The 20,457-nt window shown below is 46.1% G+C and overlaps 1 protein-coding gene across 3 annotated transcripts in view; it reads left to right on the top strand.

The window, feature by feature from the left end:
• TXNDC9 (thioredoxin domain containing 9) overlaps positions 1 to 20,457 on the top strand; it is a 119,241-nt gene that overhangs the window by 14,893 nt on the left and 83,891 nt on the right. For all 3 annotated transcript variants that reach the window (XM_078658010.1, XM_078658008.1, XM_078658011.1), the window contains exon 3: positions 16,676 to 16,794. In XM_078658010.1, coding sequence (XP_078514136.1) covers positions 16,676 to 16,794 — 119 coding nt within the window. The remainder of the gene's footprint in view (positions 1 to 16,675; positions 16,795 to 20,457) is intronic.

Here is a 20,457-nt window from a genome sequence, read left to right as displayed (position 1 = left end):
ATAAGTATTCACAACCCACATGTCCACGCCTTTACCGTAGCAGCCAGTAATCGTATATCTCCCAGCACTGTCCGTAACCAACGGGGCCCACCTTAGAGAGGACTTCGGATTGAACCATGTGAGGACACCCCTAGCATGTGTGGTGAAACCTGCCGCACGTATGTTACCCCCAATCCCTCTATATCTAAGAATGGGACTGTCAAGTGGAAGGTGTGTTTTTTTGCAGGATCGCAATGTCTATCCTATGTCTAGCTAAATACTGCAGGATTTTCCGCACCTTGCTGTGGTCAATCAGACTCCGTACATTCCAGGTCAGGAACCGCAAAGTGTCAGGAGATTCGTCCTCAACTGTCATTGCATCCACCATAGTGAACGTGTGAAGTCCATCATAAACATGTTAGTTCTGTGCATAATAAAGATAACCGCTACAGTCATGCATGTTCGCATAGCACGCTTTCCTGCCGTAAGCAAAAGAGCCTTTCCAAAACATCAAATAAAAACAATTCCATTAGCATCCCCTTCCCAAACCCACGCCCCGCGGCAATCAGACTCCGTACATTCCAGGTCAGGAACCGCAAAGTGTCAGGAGATTCGTCCTCAACTGTCATTGCATCCACCATAGTGAACGTGTGAAGTCCATCATAAACATGTTAGTTCTGTGCATAATAAAGATAACCGCTACAGTCATGCATGTTCGCATAGCACGCTTTCCTGCCGTAAGCAAAAGAGCCTTTCCAAAACATCAAATAAAAACAATTCCATTAGCATCCCCTTCCCAAACCCACGCCCCGCCTGCCCGACCCCAACTAGGCCGCGTCCATCCCTCCGCCCCACCAGACACCTCCCAGCCCCCCACCGCAACCCACCCCAATATGAAACTAATCAAAATCCAATACCCCAAACAGCACAACCCCCCCTCCCCCCCCCACCCCCCTGTACGCACATAGGAATTCAGTGATTGTCACACGGGGGCAGATGGAGCCTGCAAATACAAAACAAATCTTCAACTCAAAAATATACAATGAACAACGCCCACCGTCACCCCGTCTCAAAAAACAGAAGAAAAAGGTGTAGATGAAACACAATTAGGAGTTGCAAAGAATCTTAACCATCAGGATAGAATGCCTCAAAGTGTAGGAACAATCGGATACAAAGGGCTCCCAGAGCGAGCAGAACGTGTTCCACATAATGAGCGAGGCGACTTCAGCAGAACTGCCAATAAGCAAAAGCGAAGGAAATCTAGTGGGACATGTGAACAGAATTTTACCTCCCACTATCAGAGTTCAAGATAGCAACTAGGTCGTAATAGTTTAAAGGATACATGAAGAATAATCGTCGTCGCCTCCGGTCGCTGCTGCCAGTCCAAAGGCAGAGCCCCCCAGCAAATAGTCTGCCAGAAAAGAATAATAGTGGACATTCACCCCATCACCCCCGCACCCACCCAGACAACCCAACAGCATGTATCTGGAGTCGTGCAGCTAATCTATAGCACTTCATTTAATCCTGCTCCTCCAAGGAACCCCCCGCCGAAACCTCTGCATCATTCCTCGGCGATCGTTTCTCCTTCTGCCATTCTCTTAGAGCCTTTTGCAATGCCTTGGGGTCTGTGAAGATCATGGACCTTCCCTGTCTGTTGATACGTAGCTTTGCTGGATATAGCATTGCATAATCGGCTCCCAGTTCTCGTAGTTGGCGCTTCATAGGAGCAAACTGCTTTCTGGCCTCCTGAACCCTTGTCGTGAAATCTGGGTACAAGGACAGAACCGAGCCCTCGTACTGCAACGGTTGCTTGTCCCTGGCAAGTTTCAAAGCCACGTCGCGGTCTCGATAATTTAGCAGTTTGGCAATTATAGGGCAGGGGGAGCCCCCGGCTTAGGTCGTGGACGCAATGAGCGGTGCGCTCTCTCCACCACAAACATGGACGAAAACGCAGTGTCCCCAAGAAGCTTCTTCAGTAGACCCTCAACTAACAGCTCCATGCTGCCAGTCTGTGTGGTTCCGGAAGGCCCGTGATGCGGAGGTTGCACCGACGAGAGCAGGCCTCCAAGTCCTCGGTTTTGTCAAGGAGGGATTGCACGGCTCTGCCAATCTGCTTGTTCTCCGAATCTGCATCTCGCTCATGGATTAACACAGAGCCCTTCACCGAACTCATCTCGCTTAGAAGCCGCCTACCTTGAATATTTACGATCACTGTGCAATTTTGTTGCCGCTTAAATCGACTCACCCTGCAGAGCATTAAGCCTGCGACTGCCGACTGTGCAATCCTGTCCAGCGCCATCGGATGAACGGCCGCCATATGATGCGGCTTTCATCCACCTGTTTTTAACTCACGATATTCGCCATCCGAGAGCCACACAACAAACAGACTTGCGGTCCTTTGCCCCCACCCCCTGGTCCTGATGAAGACCCTACAGCAAGGTTAAAACGATCCTGCAACTTCAAGAGGGTCGAAACGTCGACTGTTTGGTTTTATTGTGGCAACTACACACCATTATTGTATATATGTTGTACCTGGTGTAGTATGCTGTTTTTCAAACGAGTTATTTTGTGATATACAAGTTGTTGCCACCACATTGGTGTCACGTATATATGCCTAAACAACTGATTTTACTGTCACCTAATCCCTTCACTTCACGTTATCCTCACCATCACGTTCCTTTTCCTACTTTGGGGCACTGTATGACGTTAAATACAGTTTATTGCATTCTATTATGTGTATATGATACTCCATCCCACTGTGAATTAAACCGTGTGGATCTGAATACATTTGTCTTTTGAATGATTACGTTTCAATGATTTAATTAGTTCCCTTGATACACTGGGACCCCTTCCTTCTAGTACATATTCAACCCAGGTCCCATTGACTTTATATGGGTATACCCCCTTGTGCATACTACACTGTTCTCCGAATCAAGCGTAGTCTGTGCTTCCTCTACTTCAATAAGTCGGCGCTCCGACATATCTATCCGCTTCGCATGCTTGTCGAGCATACGGTCCATACGGTATGTAAGTGCGTCGATTTTCGTGCCCAGGGTAGCCATCCCCCTTGCAGGTTCTTTTCCATGGCAAGGAGTATCCCACGCAAGTCCTGCTGCTGCGTCTCTTCTATTGCGTCGCGATACGCCGCTCCGCCGCCTCCCGTGGCCTCCATTGTCTTGGTTCCTCTGGGGCCAAAGGAGAGCTTAGACTGCGTTCTATCTGAGCGTTCTATATCAACAGTCAGTGCTCTCCCTTAGCACAGGGATAAGGCCTCGGGCACACAGCACCGCAAGGCAGCCCACCTCGCCCAGGCCCCTCTGCAAATATACCCTCGCCAGGGCTCACCAATGGACTCAGTACAGGACCCCGCGGGGGTAAGACTCCAAGCGTGGGCAGTCAGAAAAAGGAGCTCCAGGGACTACAGTCCATACAACAAGGGGGGGGGGGCAAACGGCCCGCGTCAGCAACACACCCAACAAAGTTTAATAGGTACAGCAGAGTGAATGGATGACCGCAATCCTCAGATTCTAGCAGCAAACGGCCGAGGTACAGGACTAATCTCCGCCTAGAACGTCGCCAAGATGTGCGGCACCGGCTCGTGCAGCAAAGGGGTAGCGTCTGTGATCTTTTCTATTGGGCCTCACTCCCTTGCGTTCACCTGTGCACCTGGTGAAAAGTGACAGCTGTTTGCGCATCAACAAGGCCCAGTGATCCCTTCAGATGACATTAGTGGGAAAAGAAAATGGCGGTCTTCACCTCCCAGATAGAACGGGTCAGCGGCCCAGGCCCATTGGGGAGAGGGGAGAGCAGCAACAGCCCGGGCAGGCGCGCCCCACGTCGGGTGGTGGCTCCACAATATAGTCCTATACACCTGAAAGGGATCCACACCCGACAGGTACTCCAGTCTAAGGCCGGGCCCCCCTCAGTCGGCACTCCCAGTGGTATCGGTGTCTGCGGATCTGGCCTCGCGGTAATGTGCACTGGGTGGGAGGGGGGGTAGAGGGAGGAAAGACCCGATGGCCAGTGCCCCCCCACTGCAGCCGCTCCGCGCCCCCTCCGTTTAAATCGCCACGGCTCACCATCCCTCCCGTGCTCCGCAGCTCGGATTGCGGCGTCCGCAGCATCACCTGGGTCCGCGGCAGTAGAGGTCACGTCCCTCGTTGCGGAGATCGCCAAACTTGAGGCCGCGGCTTCACAGGCCCACTCCGCGCTCCGGCCGTCACCCTCGGATTCCGGCACGCCGGGCAGCGCACTGGAGCAAAAAAGCAAAATATCGCGCCCCCAGCTTTGGCATTCACTCCGATAGCATAGGACAAGGCAATATCTGCTCAACTCCACAGGATATATGCAGGATCTTTCAATGATACGGAGGAGCTCCGGACTCAGGCGGCCATTTCAGTTGCCGGCTAGCTCCGCCCCTGCGTGCAACCTAGTTGCTAAGCAACAATACAACACTAACCCACTAAATGCAGTTATAACAAATACAATTCACTAACTAACCCAAAATATAAGGATGAAAGAAAAAAAATGTAAGTCCTGGTAAGACCTTATGATTGATATAACAATGAATTTGGAAATGTAGTTGTTAATGTCAGTTGTGCGCATCAGTGAGAAGGAAATGAGCAAATACACAATTCTTCCCTCGCAGTCTTCAAGGCCTCAACTGCGTTGATTCCTTCCTTGTAGTCAGTTCAGGATGGAAGGTACCGGAAGAAATATCTCCGTTGCCAAGGTTGTTTCCTCAATGTTAATTACACTACGTTGCTAGGAAATACACGCTGAGATGACTATTTCGGTATCCTTACACAAGAGCGTACTGTCGTCCAACGTCGCAAAGAGCAAACGTCACGTGGAGCGGCCGAATAAGAGTTCCACAAAAGAAAGTGTAGTGGAATTGCTGAAATGCCGATTTGAGCGTGCAGAGTTTGAAGAAAAATAAAGGCGGTAATCGTTAGCTCTACAACTTGCATCGTTGGCAGGTTCAATTAAAATTCATAGCGATAATTAATTCCCGTAGTTTGCACAATGCCTCAGTAACTTGTAACACCAGTAAGGGCACGGCACAATTCAAAGGAAACAAGGACAGGCTCCCATGCCTCCGGAATAATGCAGGGTTTCAACTTCGAAATCCAATCAAGTGAACACGGTTCCATTGGCTCCGACTGGAACTTTTTTTTCCTTAAGGGCTGCCAATTAGCCGCGTAAGCAGTTATTCCTCAATCCATTGAATTAATCTTTGCACACCTGGTTCTGCTGCTTTATGGTGTTCCAGCTCTTCGCCACTTTGTAAAGTCTGATGCTACTCAAGTCGTAGTTTCAAGTAAATTTAATCCTCATGTAACGCCACAAGATGAGGCACAAAGCGAAACACCTCCACCTTCGATCTTGCTCGGCCAGCTCACAAGTAACAGTTCTAACCGTCTAGAATGCACTGTTACTAAGAAGCAAGCACGGGCAAAAATGTTAAAGGAAAACATGTTTGCTCTTTACTAACATAGACATTACAATAAGTGGAGTTTGTTTCAACCAAAGAAGTATTAATCTCTCCTTCAACCAAAGAAGTATTAATCTCTCCCCACGTGCCCGTGGCTACTTGATGTATCATTCTGCTTACCAGAAAATGCGTCCTTTGGCATGCTTGAGGACCATTTTTATAGATGAAAGGTCCACTCCTCTGTGACAGTCCCATAATGTAAATGTACATCTTCTCTAGTTTAAATGTTTTAAAACATTGTTTTCACAATGAATACCTTCCTTCCTTTCTTCCTCCTCAAATGTGAATCCCTCTTGTATTTATTATCTCAGAAAGCACATTTTCAATACCCTTTTATGAAGCGAGAGATCAGAAATAGGTGATATGTTCTGAAATTGTATTGTATTTTGAAGGACCACTAAATCAATATTTGATTTTTACTTACAATTGGGTACTCTTTAAGAGTAAACTTCTAATAACCCACTCGGAGTATTTGTTTTAAGCGTAACGGAACATTATCCTATAAAGATCTGTACATAATGTGGTGACTAATGCAGATGTAGAATTCATGTGTTCAAATTTTGGGCAACGTGCAGCCAAACAAGCTGTTTTGTGAAGCTGCTTTTTAATATTACTTTTTATGTTTATAGAGGTCTGGATCAGACCAAACGTTAGACATTGACCAGGAAATGGAAAATAACCCTTACCTTTTTATAAAAAAAAAAAAAGGTACCATTAGTAAAAAAAAAAGGTACTATTGGTAGTGAGGAATGTTGAGGCTCTCTCTGCCTTATTTATGTGGTCCCCAAACCATTATGGGCCCTAAATCTTTTGAGCACCCATTTCTTGTTTCCCTACCCAATGTCATCATTTATATTGCAGGCAATACTTCAATAGCAAATGTACGTATATGATGCTTGACTCTCAAGCGATCATAAAGTTACTATATACATAAAGTTACTTGTATTAGTGCAGTTTTCTAAGTCCTTCTACAGCCCTGTGCAATACATTCTGAGAATCAACCCCCTGGCTCCCCTGCAAGGTTTGTTCCTAATTTGAAGGAAAATAAACGTAATGAGTTATCGGACACCCCTGAAAACAGAAATCTGATGCAACAATATTTTGTAGTCCTTGATGTACACTTCCCCATTATTACTAGTTAGGTGATTCTAGTAGGTCATTTGTAACCTTTACCAATGCAGATGTACCAAGTGACAACATGCCTACAGAGCACAGCCATATGTTTTCTGGACTATTAAAACATTCATTGCGCTAGTTGGATAAAGAAATTGATAAACACACACTTTAGCCCATCCAATCAGACTAATCAGAATCATGGGTATTTTAACCCATCATGCTTTCATTCCAGACTGATCTGCCTGCTGGGGGAGCAAAGATACCATATACTAAGTGTAATGCTGAAAAGCCTTCAAGGCTAGATTCATAAGAATGTTTTATAGTTTTCCTACATACGGTTCCTCATGAACGGCCTGTTCAAGGGTAGGACTGAATGACAGTCAATCTAAGGATTGGTTCTGTTCCTTCTTACTGAACATTTCTAATATCAACAAGCCACTATTTAACTTGAAAAATCATAATTTTACTTGTAAAACATACCACCTTCAAAAGATACTTCCTCCCAAAAGCTACTCTGAAGTGAGTTGTTACACATTTTGGCTCACTTATGACTTTGATTTGAGCGTGATGGTGAAGACCAGACTTTTTGATTTTGAGTGCTATTAGATGAGTCTTATATGCAGCGCAACAGTTGTAGGTTTATAGTCTGGAGAAAGCAATGGTGATTTGAATAGTCAAGTGGTCTAGTTTGTCAGTGGTTTTGGTTATTGGCAGATGCTTGTTGACTAACTTGTAAGGTGTGTGTTGCAAAACATATTGTTCCTAGGTAAAGGCAGCCCACGGTACAAAAACATTCAATAAATGATTGGGGTTGCCAATGTTTTTAGCCATGTTGCACAGCTGTGTGGCTGAAAGTTAAAAACACAAAAAAAACAACACTGTGATCCTAGCCATTTCATGAAAAAGAAAATAATCCTTCCTCGGCTACAAGTGCATCCATACAACAGGAGAGGGACAAATACACGACGAGGAAGGAAGCCAATGGAGCTGATCACTTAGAAGCAAGAAAACAAGAGTGACCATGAAACCAACCAGTGGTATGCAGTGAACGGGCATTAACCCCAATGTTGGAAAACAACATGTCTAGAAGAGACAGTGTATGCGTTGTCAAGGAGAATCTTTAACAAACAAGGTTTTTCATTGTGTATAAAGAAAATCTACTCAAGGAGCCATAGTTGAAGGCACAGCTATTCAGCTTTTGAAACCCAGTACAATACACCAGTGGCCCCCTCTGCTAGATGTTGACTACCACTAGAAGACTTCCATATATTCTGACAACTGAGCTTCTCATGCTTCATAATATCACATCAATAGTGCTTGCTATCAAGTTCAGATATTTTAAACACAGTTTAAATGAACTCCGTGCTTTTTTATTATGGGCAGATAGTTAAACTTTGACTGATGCAGAGCACAAAATCAGCACACTGGTGTATGTAATAACTTTTGAAAATGTTTGATTATTTTATTGATATTTGATGTTCTTGAAGAAGTTTCGCCTTATTGCCCAAATCTAGTCTAAAAGTACTGACCAACATATAATGCCTTTGGTAAAATGGTACAACCTTTGTCAAAATGTATATAATTGATAGAAGGCTCGCATAACGATGGCAGTAATCTGGGACCTGAGTTTAATTGAGCTGCAAAATGGATCCAACAATTTTCTTTTCCTGTTGGTTATCATTTGACTTAAACATCTAGGGAACTTCACATTTAACAACTGATGTTTCAATAGGTGTTGGAGCCCTCCTTCAATTTGTCAAGTTTCTGTCTTTTGAGCTGAAGACTGTTCCATTTCATCCACGTACCCAAGGCACAAGACACTTTAACACAATGCTTTTTTCTGCATCCTGTTTGTTGTATGCGTAGGAGTAGAACATAACGCTGTACTTCTGAAATATTGGCATTAGATTTTGGTTATACTTGATAAATACCGGGGGGGGGGGGAATGAGGGGAGGAAGATCATGGAAAGCCACGAGGGACACCATAAGGGTCCACAACAGGTGGTGAAATAAGGTTCTCTATTCTCCCCAGCTGACAGTTTTTGAAAAAACTTTGAGACATGCTCATGGCTTCCTCACATACACCAGCCACACTTACCAGCTGTCTCGAGCCCCATTATTCATAGTGTGGAAGGTGGTAGACCAATGCCTCAAGATCAGCGTGCCCAATTAGATTTGAACCAACCCTTTGTGAAAGTTCATCCTTTACATTTACTAAAGCCGTTTTTCTAGGGCTGGCATGAAAACCCGAGATGAGCGTGAGCAAGGCGTAAGCCGAAACGCATCGTTTGGAGCCATTAAAAACTTTTTGGGAGCATACAAGAGTGTCCGGGCATTTCTTGTAACAGCGAAGAAATAAATGTGCGATTGTAGGGTTTCCGGCAACCGGATCTCCGACCGGCCGCATTTGGACGGCCTCTGAAACCTAACCGGGATCGTTGTGACATATATATTTCATTTGTCTACTTACAATATGATCTTTAAAATATGTTGAACAACTTTTTGCATTAGTGAAAGATAAATTAACTTGCTGTTAATACATCTAAAAATAATTTGCACACTTTCTAGGTAAGGCAGCATAAGCAATACCCTGTGATTCTTTGTTTTAGCTTTAGTGCGTCAATAAAAGAGGAGCTCTTCATTATGTATGTCTAGCAGGGAAAAAAGGAAGCTGAGAGATGCAACTTATAAGTCAATAGCATTAGGTGGGAGTGGAATATTCCACTAGCTTGTTCGGCAGAGTGATCGAACAGTTCATGCTAGAAAGAGGATGTTCGGAGAAAGCCAGTTTTTGAAATGGGCAGACCAGAGGCCCACTCTGTGTAAATTGGAAGCAGTAAGTCCGCTTGACCGCTGTTGCTGTGTTTACATTGATAAATTCATGCCACTTAATTGAAGATTTATTTTATTATCTACCAGAATAACTTTGTTAGCTCTGATAATTGAGGTAAGCGAGTAAGATATATATTTATATGTATGTATTTTTTCTGAGTTCAGCCCTAGCGACCTAAAAAGGAATACAATAGTAGTTAGACCTTTCTGTTGATTTTGCTCCAATATTAATATTCATTTCAAATGGCACAACCACATTTAAACATTGTCTTTTACTGCAGGTAGGTTGAGTCCTCTGGGTGACATCAGAATCTGTAAAGTTTAAGAATACCAACAAGTTATCACCCTCTCTTATGAAGCTGGAATTTATAGACCAAACTGTGGAAACCTTAAACTTGGTTCGGCTTGGACAGGAATCAAGTGTGCCCTTAGGTCGCCACCCTTCAAGCACTGCCAATTGTGTTGCTATACAGTCTGCTTCGGAATTTTACCTGCTGTGACAGACATCTTTCATGAGGAAAGAAATAAAATAGAAGTGTCCACTTTGAAAGAAGCAGAGCTCCAACATAAAACTTCGTAGATTCAGACCATAAATCAAATTTGGTGTCTGGTAAAGGACTATAAGAAGGGGAAGTTGAGTTACCAAAAATCTGCCAAGCAGCCATACAGGCTGTGTGAGAAGGGAAGCTCTGCAAGACTTCTGGCTATAATCCGGAATGGAGGGCAAAGCCTTCTACTCTTCTTGCTGGGTGAGTGGGCATCACCCAGGGAAACCAAGATCACCTGCCCTTGAGCACCAACACCTGCTTGCTTGCAAGACTACTGTGCCCTTTGAGGAAGAGGGGTCCTACCAGAGTATTCGGCTGTGCACCAATCGGGCCGTAGACAGTGTGCAGGAATGCTTTCGGCAACCCCTGTATGCGAGAAGAGTCCTGCCGTAGACTAGGCCTAGTATCAAGCGCTGTGCGAAGGGCAACAAGCAGACACAGTTTGTTGCGGTGACCCTGTATGCCAGAGGGGCCACCATTGAAATACTTGTGACCTTTTTGCCACGACTCATGAACGCCATGGCAACCACCCCGCATTCCAGTAGGAGCTGTAATGGTGTGGGACATTGTACTTGAGGAGTCTACATTATCTCCAGAAGATACCGTGGCAACCCCTTGTGTCAGGAGGGGCTGCGAGATCCAATCACCAAGGACGTCGGGCCGTCTCCTGGGACTGGAGTGAGGCTGCAAACAGCAGTTCTAGCTGCACGTGATACCTACCCTAACTGACCCCAAGGACCAGGAAGATGCCGAAAAGGACGGCATGCCCTCGTGGGACTTCAGCCTGGAGCCAAAGAATTGAATTACTCCGCTGGGGAGATTTTGACCTACCACATCTATGCGTGCTGGAAGCTTCTTCAATCACGGGGGAGAGCTGGCCAAGTCACTGGAGAGTGAGCCTATGATGCCTCACCATGACGCCTGTACAGCAAGCAGCCAGAACTTCTGCAAGCAGGATCTGATCTTGCGAGTGCCTGCGCTCAGGGCACCGGCTGCAATGGCGTACACTCCTGTGCTGCAGAAGCGGGTAAGACTTGAACTGGGCCTTTCGGCCTGTGGGATTCACTGGTGAATGGCTACATAATCATGGACACTTTTGACTACAATCCTAAAGGTTCAAAGGGAACTCTTGAGTACTGCCTCATAGTGTGCATTCCTTGGATGTGGTCACCAAGATTACGTGAAGGGGGGTGAGATGGGGATTTGACTGACGATTACTAGAGCCCCAACCTCAAGGTGGTTTGTGTTGCTTCTGAATGTCGTATTCCTTTGCATTTGTAGAGTTAGAAACAAAATACGACTTTTTCTTAAAAAAGCAAGTACAATGCTGGACACTGATTTAGTGTTTGCACGTTGAGTTAGGAATCGTTTTCACTGACAGTTTATCAACATTACGTCCCCCCTCCTTGCGCCCACAAGCGAGGGAGCCTTGACTGCTCAACCACCGCTACCACCGACAGTCAAGTGCAGTAAGGGTACTTGGCCCACTTAAGTGGGATCCATAGTATGTTGGGCCCTGGGAACTTCAGAAGTAAAAGGCCTCCACCACCACAGTTGGACCCAGTAAATCCTGCATGCCCTGTGGCGCTCTGAAAGGGTTTCCTGATAGAGATTTATTTATTTAATATATATCATGTCGATTCTGCCACAAGATCTTATAGTATCATGCATGCATGTCCATGCATAACCAGCCAGTGTAGATGAGGAAGCTGTAAAGCCTTGCTTTCCTTTTCATGGTGGATAAATGTCCAGGGAACTTGGAAAACCCTTCGCTGGACCATTTGCTTTCAGAAGTGCGTCTGATGTTGCTGTGACCAGCTCATTGATTTTACTGGGTCCAGGCAGGTTGTAAAGGAGCTGGCATATAAGTTTTAGTGGTGCAGAGAAAAATAATGAAGTGAAGAGTTAATGGGGGTTGAGGTTTCTTTGGTCTTGGAGGTAGTAAGGCCAAAAAGACTGATGAATAGTTACAAAGTCTCCTGGTTCCTGTGCATAAGAGTTAGTTTATGCAGTAGCCTATGATAAGAGCAATCATGTATTAAGAGGCAGGTTTCTGTGATTAAGAGGATATCCAGTGTGTGACTGACATCTCTGACGATGCATGCAGTGACATCGCTTATATTTGTGGCAAAGAGCATGATGTATAGTGTATATATATGTTGTTGGCTTGAGAGTTGAATGAAAGTGGATGTTGGGGTAATCGATGCATATTAGTGGGGACGTTTGTGGAAACTCTGTGGTGATTGTAGATCAGCAGGCACATAGCTGTAGCCTAACTGAGTTTTGGAGGTGGGTAGAGCAGAAGATTTGGTTTTTCTTCTTTATAGGATCAAATAGTTGTTACAACAAAAGTCACCTTTTGTCTTTGTCCTAATTAAAGAAAGGAGAGAAATGTATTGAAGGACAACGGGTTTGCCAACAACCTGATTTTAATATTTAAGGAGTCCTAACGATAGAAGTTGGTCCTCTAGCTCCTGTTTCCCACCAATAATCAGGAAAATAGTCTTTATTAAAAAAAATAAAAAAAAGGCCTGTCTCTCACACACACACACACACACACACACACACAGCTATTGTTGCAAGAAGGGCTCAATCCCACTCATAGAGGGAACAGTTTAATGGTAGTCTCCAAGACTGGAAGAGATCTGGATTTTGAAGATTAAAATGGTGTTCTGGTGTACCCAGAATGCTTTTACTCGTAGGGCACCCATAGCCATTTAAAAACATGATGCGCTGCATGGGGAGAAGAATCTAGAAGCCGACATCCACAGGTCATCATGATTCAGCTGGTTAATTGTAGCCCAAGAGGTCACCCAGCTTTTATTTGGACCATACGGATGTTATGTTATTTTAATTTGTATCGCACACAGATACTCTCAAGTGTCCCGGCGCGGAGCAGAGAGAGGCAGCCTTCAGAGAGTTAGGCAAAAATACAGGTTTTCAAGCTCTTCTTGAAGATCAGCGGGTCCTGGATATTCCGCAGGGTGAGAGGGAGAACATTCCAGGCAACAGCAGTTTTTCGCTCTAAAGTGCTGCCTCCAAGCCTCTGACGTTGGAAGCGGTAGACCAGAGCGGGGCGCTGGGACAGTGAGTGCAGCTGGGATGTAGAAAGCGAAGCGTTTCAGTAAGTAGATGGGACCAAGCCAATGAAGAGCGCGATGGGCCATGACCAAGGATTTGAATTTAACCCGTTCAACCACCCGGAGCCAGTGCAGAGATCGGAGGTGAGGTCTCATTCTAGTCCTGGCCGGAATTTCCAGAAGGAGTCTGGCTGCCGCATTCTGGACCACCTGGAGTTTTCTCAGCAGGTAGCCCATAATACCCACATACAAGGCATTAGCGTAGTCCAGTCGAGACAAAATAAGGGCGCAAATGACGGACTCATACGTCTTCCTAGGCAGGAGAGGGAGACATCTTCTCAAAGATTTCAAAATACCAAAGCATGTCCCTGCAAGTTTCTTAATCTGTGTGATGAAGGAGAGATTTTCCTCTACCCACACCCCCAAGTTCTTAGCCGGCTTCCCTGTAGAAGTGGGGCTGGGGAACTCGGGGGGGGGGGGTCCAGAATCTCTAAAGTTCTGAGGAAACTTTCCGTAGAGGAGAATCTCTGATTTTATCTTCATTGCACTTGAGTTGTGCAGCGGCTAGCCAACGAAAAATAGTGGACAGACCGTGTTGAGCAGAGGAGACCGAGTCCACATTCTTATCCCAAGTGAAAAGGAGTTGGGTGTCATCAGCGTAGGCCATGACCTTTGCCTCAAGGTCCTCTGCTAGGTACACCAGAGGTGTAAATAGATGTTAAAAAATAGGGGGCTAGGGGAGGAGCCCCAAGGTCCGCTGCTAGGTACACCAGAGGTGTAACATAGACGTTAAAAAGAAGGGGCTAGGGAGGACCCCTGCGGAACTCTTGTGGTCACTACCTGGGAAGAAGAAGAGGAGGGTGGAAGCCATATCTGTTAAATCCGTCCTTCCAAGAAGGATCTGAACCATCCCCACACCGGACACCCCAATCTCTGTTAAACGCAATAGGAGGAGGGAGTGGGGGACAGTGTCGAACGGCTCCGACAGGTCAAGCAAAATTAACGCTGCTTTCCCGCCGGCGTCCAGGCACACCCTAATTTATTCAGACACCTCCTCCAGGGCAGACTCGGTGCTGTGGGAGGCTCTAAACCCTGACTGGGCTGGATGCATTAGTCCCTCTCTCTCAACAAACTCCGTGAGTTGTCTGTTCACCTTCTTGCATACCGTGGCCAAGCTCGGTAGCAGGGAGAAGGGCCGGTAATTCATTAGGATAAGTGGGTCGAGGGACGTCTTTTTTAAAAGTGGCAATATCTTGGCCTGTTTCCAGGCCTCTGGTACGCAGGCAGCCAAAAGAGACAGATTGATGATACCATTAACCTCGTTATTAATGGTCTCAGCAACAGCTGCAAACAATCTAGCCGGGCAGGGGTCCGAGGGGGAGCCCGACTTCAGGCCCGTGAGAATTTTAAGGGACTCAGAAAGGTGCACAGGCTTGAAGGTGTGCAATCAATCAATCCGAGTACTTGTAAAGTGCGCTACTTACCCGTGAGGGTCCCAAGGCGCTGAGGGGAGGGGAGGGGTGGTGCTGCTACTGCTCGAAGAGCCAGGTCTTGAGGAGTCTTCTGAAGGCGGGTAGGTTTTGGGTCTGTCGTATGTGGGTAGGGAGGGTGTTCCAGGTCTTGGCGGCGAGGTAGGAGAAGGATCTGCCGCCGGAGGTCGTTCATTGGATCCGGGGGACATCGGCGAGGGCGAGGCTGGTGGAGCGGAGCTGGCGGGTGGGGGTGTGGAAGCTGAGTCTGCTGTTCAGTTAGGCTGGTCCGGCTTTGTTGAGTGCTTTCTGTGCGTGGGTGAGGAGCTTGAAGGTGAACCTCTTGTCAATGGGGAGCCAGTGTAGGTCTCTCAGGTGGGGGGTGATGTGGCTGTGGCGGGGGACGTTGACGATCAGTCGGGCGGAGGCGTTTTGGATGCGTTGTAGTCGTCGTAGGTGTTTGGCTGGGATTCCTGCGTAGAGTGCGTTGCCGTAGTCCAGTCTGCTGCTGACGAGGGCCTGTATCATCGTTCTTCTTGTTTCGGTCGGGATCCACTTGTAGATCCTGCGGGACATGCGGAGGGTGTTGTAGCAGGAGGAGGAGACTGCGTTGACCTGCTTAGACATGAAGAGGGAGGAGTCGAGGATGAATCCTAGATTGCGTGCATGGTCGGTGGGTGTTGGTGCTGTTCCCAGTGTGGTCGGCCACCAGGAGTCATCCCAGGCTGAGGGGGTGGGTCCGAGGATGAGGACCTCCGTCTTGTCAGATTTCATCTTCAGACGGCTGCTCCTCATCCAATCGGTGACGGCCTTCATTCCCTCGTGGAGGTTGGTTTTGGTGGTGTGCGGGTCCTTGGTGAGGGAGAGGATGAGCTGGGTGTCGTCAGCGTAGGAGATGATGTTGAGGTCGTGATGGCGGGCCACTTGTGCGAGGAGGGCCATGTAGACGTTGAACAGCGTTGGGTTGAGGGATGAGCCCTGGGGGATGCCACAGATGATGTCGGTGGCTTCGGATCGGAAGGGTGGGAGGCGGACGCTCAGGGTTCTGCCGGAGAGGAAGGAGGTGGTCCAGTCAAGAACCTTCTCTTGGATTCCGGCTTCTAGGAGGCGTGTCTTTAGAGTGCGATGGCAGACCGTGTCGAAGGTGGCTGACAGGTCCAGAAGGATGAGGGCTGATGTTTCGCCGTTGTCTAGTTGGCGCCTGATGTCGTCTGTGGCGGCGATAAGGGAATGATGCAGAGAATGATCTGGATCAGCAGGTGGTGATGCCATAGCTTTCATAGTGTCCGTATTACAGGGTACAAACGCCGCCTGAATGAGAGAGGATTTTATCCCGCTAGAAATTGGAGAGGCTCTCGCCCAGGTGCCTGTGGTTTTAGACTCCCTAGATAGGGCGGCAGGGGACGTGAAGCTCTGTACAATAGAAAATATTTCTTTAGCTTTGGTTTTTCCTGATTCAATACGAGAGGCATAGAATTGCCTTTTGGCCTGATTTATTGCATGATAGTAGATCCTTATAGGTACTCTGATTGCTCTTCCTTTTCAGTTTTGTATTAATGTTGTGGGTGTGCGCCACTTGCTCACTCCAGTCATACATTCACAGTTAGGGTGTCCTACGAGTAAAACCATTTTGGGTTCACCTGAAGGCAATTTTAATCTTAAAAACAAGATCCGTCTGTACCAGACATAGGACTCTTTGATGAAGCATGCCACACATTTATGCGAGCGACTGTTTATAAAATAAGGACCATTTTTCTGATTGTTAAGAAATAGTTGGTAAATGAGCAATTCCTATTGGTGAGACTTCTCTTTAAATATTCACCTTTTTGTCTTCATCTGCTCAGTCATGCATACATGCCAGCAGAAGAATATTTGTTGGGAACCAGGATCTTGCCTTATTAGCTGACGGTAGGACGAAGGCTGGATATTTTGGGTAACTTAGCTACTGCAGCTGTGCTTCAATTAATCCTTTATGATGGGGTTGCAAAAAGTTGACTAGTAACTACTAATTTTTGTTGCTACATACTGCCCTCCCCAACACTTTTGTTTTAAGTGCTCTGAATTATTTATACTTTATGGATATCCATCGTGTTGTCATCTGGTGATTTCTTTCTCCTAATCTAAAATTGTTACTGTTTTCACCCTTTTCAAAATCAGGACTGGCTTTCAAAAGGACATGGGGAATATAGAGAAATTTCTAGTGAGAAAGACTTTTTCCCAGAGGTGAAGGAGAGTAAAAATGTAATTTGCCATTTCTACAAAGAGTCCACATTCAGGTAAAAGGCATATTTTCAAAAAGTTGTTATAATGTATTTCCTTAAAAGCATGCTCTGATTCAAAGTATACTATGACAAATCTAATAGAGGCAAGAAGTATGATTACCTACCTTGTACAGTTCTCCTTCTCTACAAAAATAAACTTGGGGAATCCTCTGCAAGGTTATTAGTTAAGTATGCATCCGAATGATTTTGAAATGTATGCCAGGCTGCTCTTCAGCACTGGGGTGATCTACTTTCCCCAAAATGTAGTCCCCTCTTTGCCTCGTTATGATTTATAGTTTAGAGCACCTTCATTATCACATCAAAGGGTGTGAATGGACCCCACCGTATGAGCTGTTCTGTATTTAGACCTGTAAGAGGGAATGTATGTTTTATTAGGAGAAAGGTGGCTGCAGACAAATAGATTATTTTGTTTTGGTTTATATGGACTATTACATCCGGACATCTTGACATTGCAAAAGCAATAAGGTTTTTTCTCAAAACACAGCAATGAATGTACTAAAAGTAGGCTACCTAAGCATCAGTGTATAAAAGATGCACGGGTAAAGAGCTCTGCTGAAAACACTCAGGCTGTGTCCGATCCTGTTCTGCCCGCCAACGGGTAGATGGGGGTGTTAAACCAACCGTAGTGGTTGAGTTTTTTTGCTACAGGTGTTGTGGGGTTCATCTTACTATGGCTCTGTAAAGTGGGCCAAGTACAACCTTTTCTGTGCTGAACTCTCAGGGTAGAAAGGCTTCTCAGGAAAATAGTGTGGGAGGCTGAAAAAGTACTTGAATCTCACTGCAGAGCATGGATACTCGCAAACCTTCTCTTGGAGGGCGGGGGGTTCAGGGGGGGGGGCAAAACTCCAGTCAGAAGGACCTGTGGGCAGGGGTGGGGGTGAGGCTAGACTAAAAACAAAATCATCACCTTTTCAAAACATTACTAGACAATGCTTTATTTCAAAAGCAGATGTAACTACAAAGAGGACATTTTGATAATGCATTTTTATTATCAAACCATCCTCACTGGATATTTCGGGGTTGTCGGGATGTAAATAAAATCAGGTGCATTTCAATGAAAATTAAACTATTTTATACTACTCCGTGTTAATAATACAGGAACTCTGTTCCCTATAAACCTCTCCCAAAAGAAACACAACATGCTTTGTAAACCGTTGTAATAATACAAGTACTTCACAGTGGCTCCCTGGGACATTACTCCAATACCATCAGTCATGAAATCTAATGGGAACACCTTTTCTGTCTCCTGTGGTAACCATAGTTAAGGCATTTATCTAAAATTCCGCAAGCAACCTCTTGAAGAGGCCCAGACAGGAAAGTAAGGTGAAAGGAATGAAAAAGGAAGGAAAACCAAGTAGAAAGCACTCAGAAAATAGGGGGTGGGGAGGTAAAGGCCAAAGCTTTGAAAAGGGAGAGAAAGAAAGTACTCTGCGATCCTACCATGAATGTAGCACCAAGTAGCTCTGCTAGTGGCATGAAGGGAAGCCGGCTAGCATGATCCAGGGAGGCCCTCTGCTGCAGTCCTTGATGGCATTGGAAAGTGCAGGCAAGAGCAGGAACAAAGATGTGATTTGTTTTATGCATTTATAAAGCACACAAATGCCCAGGGGGGCTTCTAGGCGCCGAATTCAGGCGGACCAGATAAGGTTGGCAAGGTAGTTGTACAGAACATGTTAGTTGGTGAAGAGCCAAGTTTTTAGCGCCTTCCTGAAGGATAGCACTGTAGGGCTGTTCTTTACTGCGACCAGTAGAAGGTTCCATGTCTTGACAGTCCCTAACAGAAGGCTTCATCTGCCCCAGCGTGCCTTCTTGAACCTGGGTGCTTGTAGGAGTTTACTATGTGCAGATCTTAAACTTCTTGTCGGGACATACCACTTCAAATGAGTCCTCCAGAATAGAGGCCCGGCACCGTGTAGTGTTTTGAAGGCTAGGCATTGCGATTTTAAACTTAATCATTTTGTCCACTGGGACCAGTGAAGGGCCCTTAGGCCGTTGGAAACAGTCTGGAACCTAGGGATATCCAATAGTAATCTGGCTGCCGCATTTTGAAGACGCTGCAACGTTTTTAGGTGCTGTGCTTGGATCCCCATGTAAAGGGCATTACCTTAGTCCAACCTGAACAAGGCTAATGCTGTAACCAGTTTTTTTAGGGAGTCTGATGGGATGAAAGGGCGTAGTTTCCTTATCATTTTTAGGAGAAACAAATGGATGAGGTGAGGGTATTGATCTGATTTCCAAATGTCCGCTTGTCCTAAAAATTGACCCCTACGTTTTTGGCCTTATGCATTGGAGCTGGGAAGTCGCCCATACTGGAGGGCCACCATCTAGGTGACCAAAGGATGTTTTGGAGCCCAGCAGCAAGACCTCTGTCTTTCTGCCGGTCAATTTTAGGAAGTTAGACTGCATCCACTGGTTTACTTGCGTCATGCAGCTGTTAAAGCGATCAGCTGTCTCTTCAATGTTACTTGAGACTGACACCACTTACTGGGTGTCGTCAGTGTATGGAACCACTGCGAAGCCAACTTGTCTGCTTATTGAAGCCAGTGGGGTCACATAAACATTAATAAGCGTAGGGCTAAAAAATTAACCCTGTGGCACGGCAGCAGGGGAGTGTAACGTCCTCCGATGAAATGGCTCTGGATTCTACTGAAAGGGTACTATTAAAAAGAAAAGATGTCCACTACATAAGAGCTATGTCTCTGACCCTCAACTCAAATAGCCTGGTGGCTGATATTTCGTGGTTTACTGTGTCGAAGGCAGCCAAAAGATCCAACAAAATCAGGGCGGCCTTACCCCCCATGTCCAATATTGCTCTTAGTTCTTTTGCACCTGTGATCAGGGCTGTCTCAGTTCCATGCCCCTCTCAAAATCCATATTGTGAGGGTTCTAAGAGGCCCACCTGAAGACATTAATGCAGCAGGAAGCTTTCTGAAAGGCCCCCAAAAGTCGGCTGTAAAAGCAGAACAGCTGACGTTTTCCCACCAGTGCCCTGCGTGTCATAGAGGCTCTCAGTAAACACAGAAGAGGAAAGCTGGAGCAAGCGCAGTGAAACTGCTATCGCACATGCTCCAGCGGCCCTCTTTAGTGTTTACTGACGCTCCGTTGTGAAACACTGGTACATTGACTGCAAGGTCTGTGGGCCGTCAAGGAAGGTCTGCTGAGGCACTGGCGGGCCATATTACTAGCACGGGCATATAGTGTTGCATTTTAAGTTGTGTTTAACTGAAGTGTTATTGCCCCTTCTTTCCTATGTCCTCTTTCTTTACCTTCATGTTCAATGTCCTGTGGCTGCAGTCCCCGTCACACTATTGGGATAAAGCAAAGGGGCAGATGTTTCTGATACTTTCACTGATCAAATGTGCTACTCTGTTTTAGTGTCTTTACCCCTTTCAGAAAAACTATTAAGCGTGTGCAGCAGACTTGTCTGCATGCATTAGTCTCTTTTCTCTGGGAAAGACTAAGCCCTGCATTTACCTGCTGGTCATTGTTGCAGTCCAGGCTGTTTTTTCCATAGGGTTTACTCTTCCACACTTACAGCTGCTCTTCTTCTGTGAGGGTCTCGCTCGATATGATGATCATCTAAGGTGTATCAAGGCTTACCTCCTCTGCGACAAAACCGCTTTCACTCTCATTCGGCAGTGGCAGCACCAGTCTCCC

The sequence above is a fragment of the Lissotriton helveticus genome, chromosome 8 (genome assembly GCF_964261635.1).
Source record: "Lissotriton helveticus chromosome 8, aLisHel1.1, whole genome shotgun sequence".
Classification (NCBI taxonomy): Eukaryota; Metazoa; Chordata; class Amphibia; order Caudata; family Salamandridae; genus Lissotriton; species Lissotriton helveticus.
Note: the sequence above shows the minus strand (reverse complement) of the source record. Positions and strands in the feature narration are given on the sequence as shown.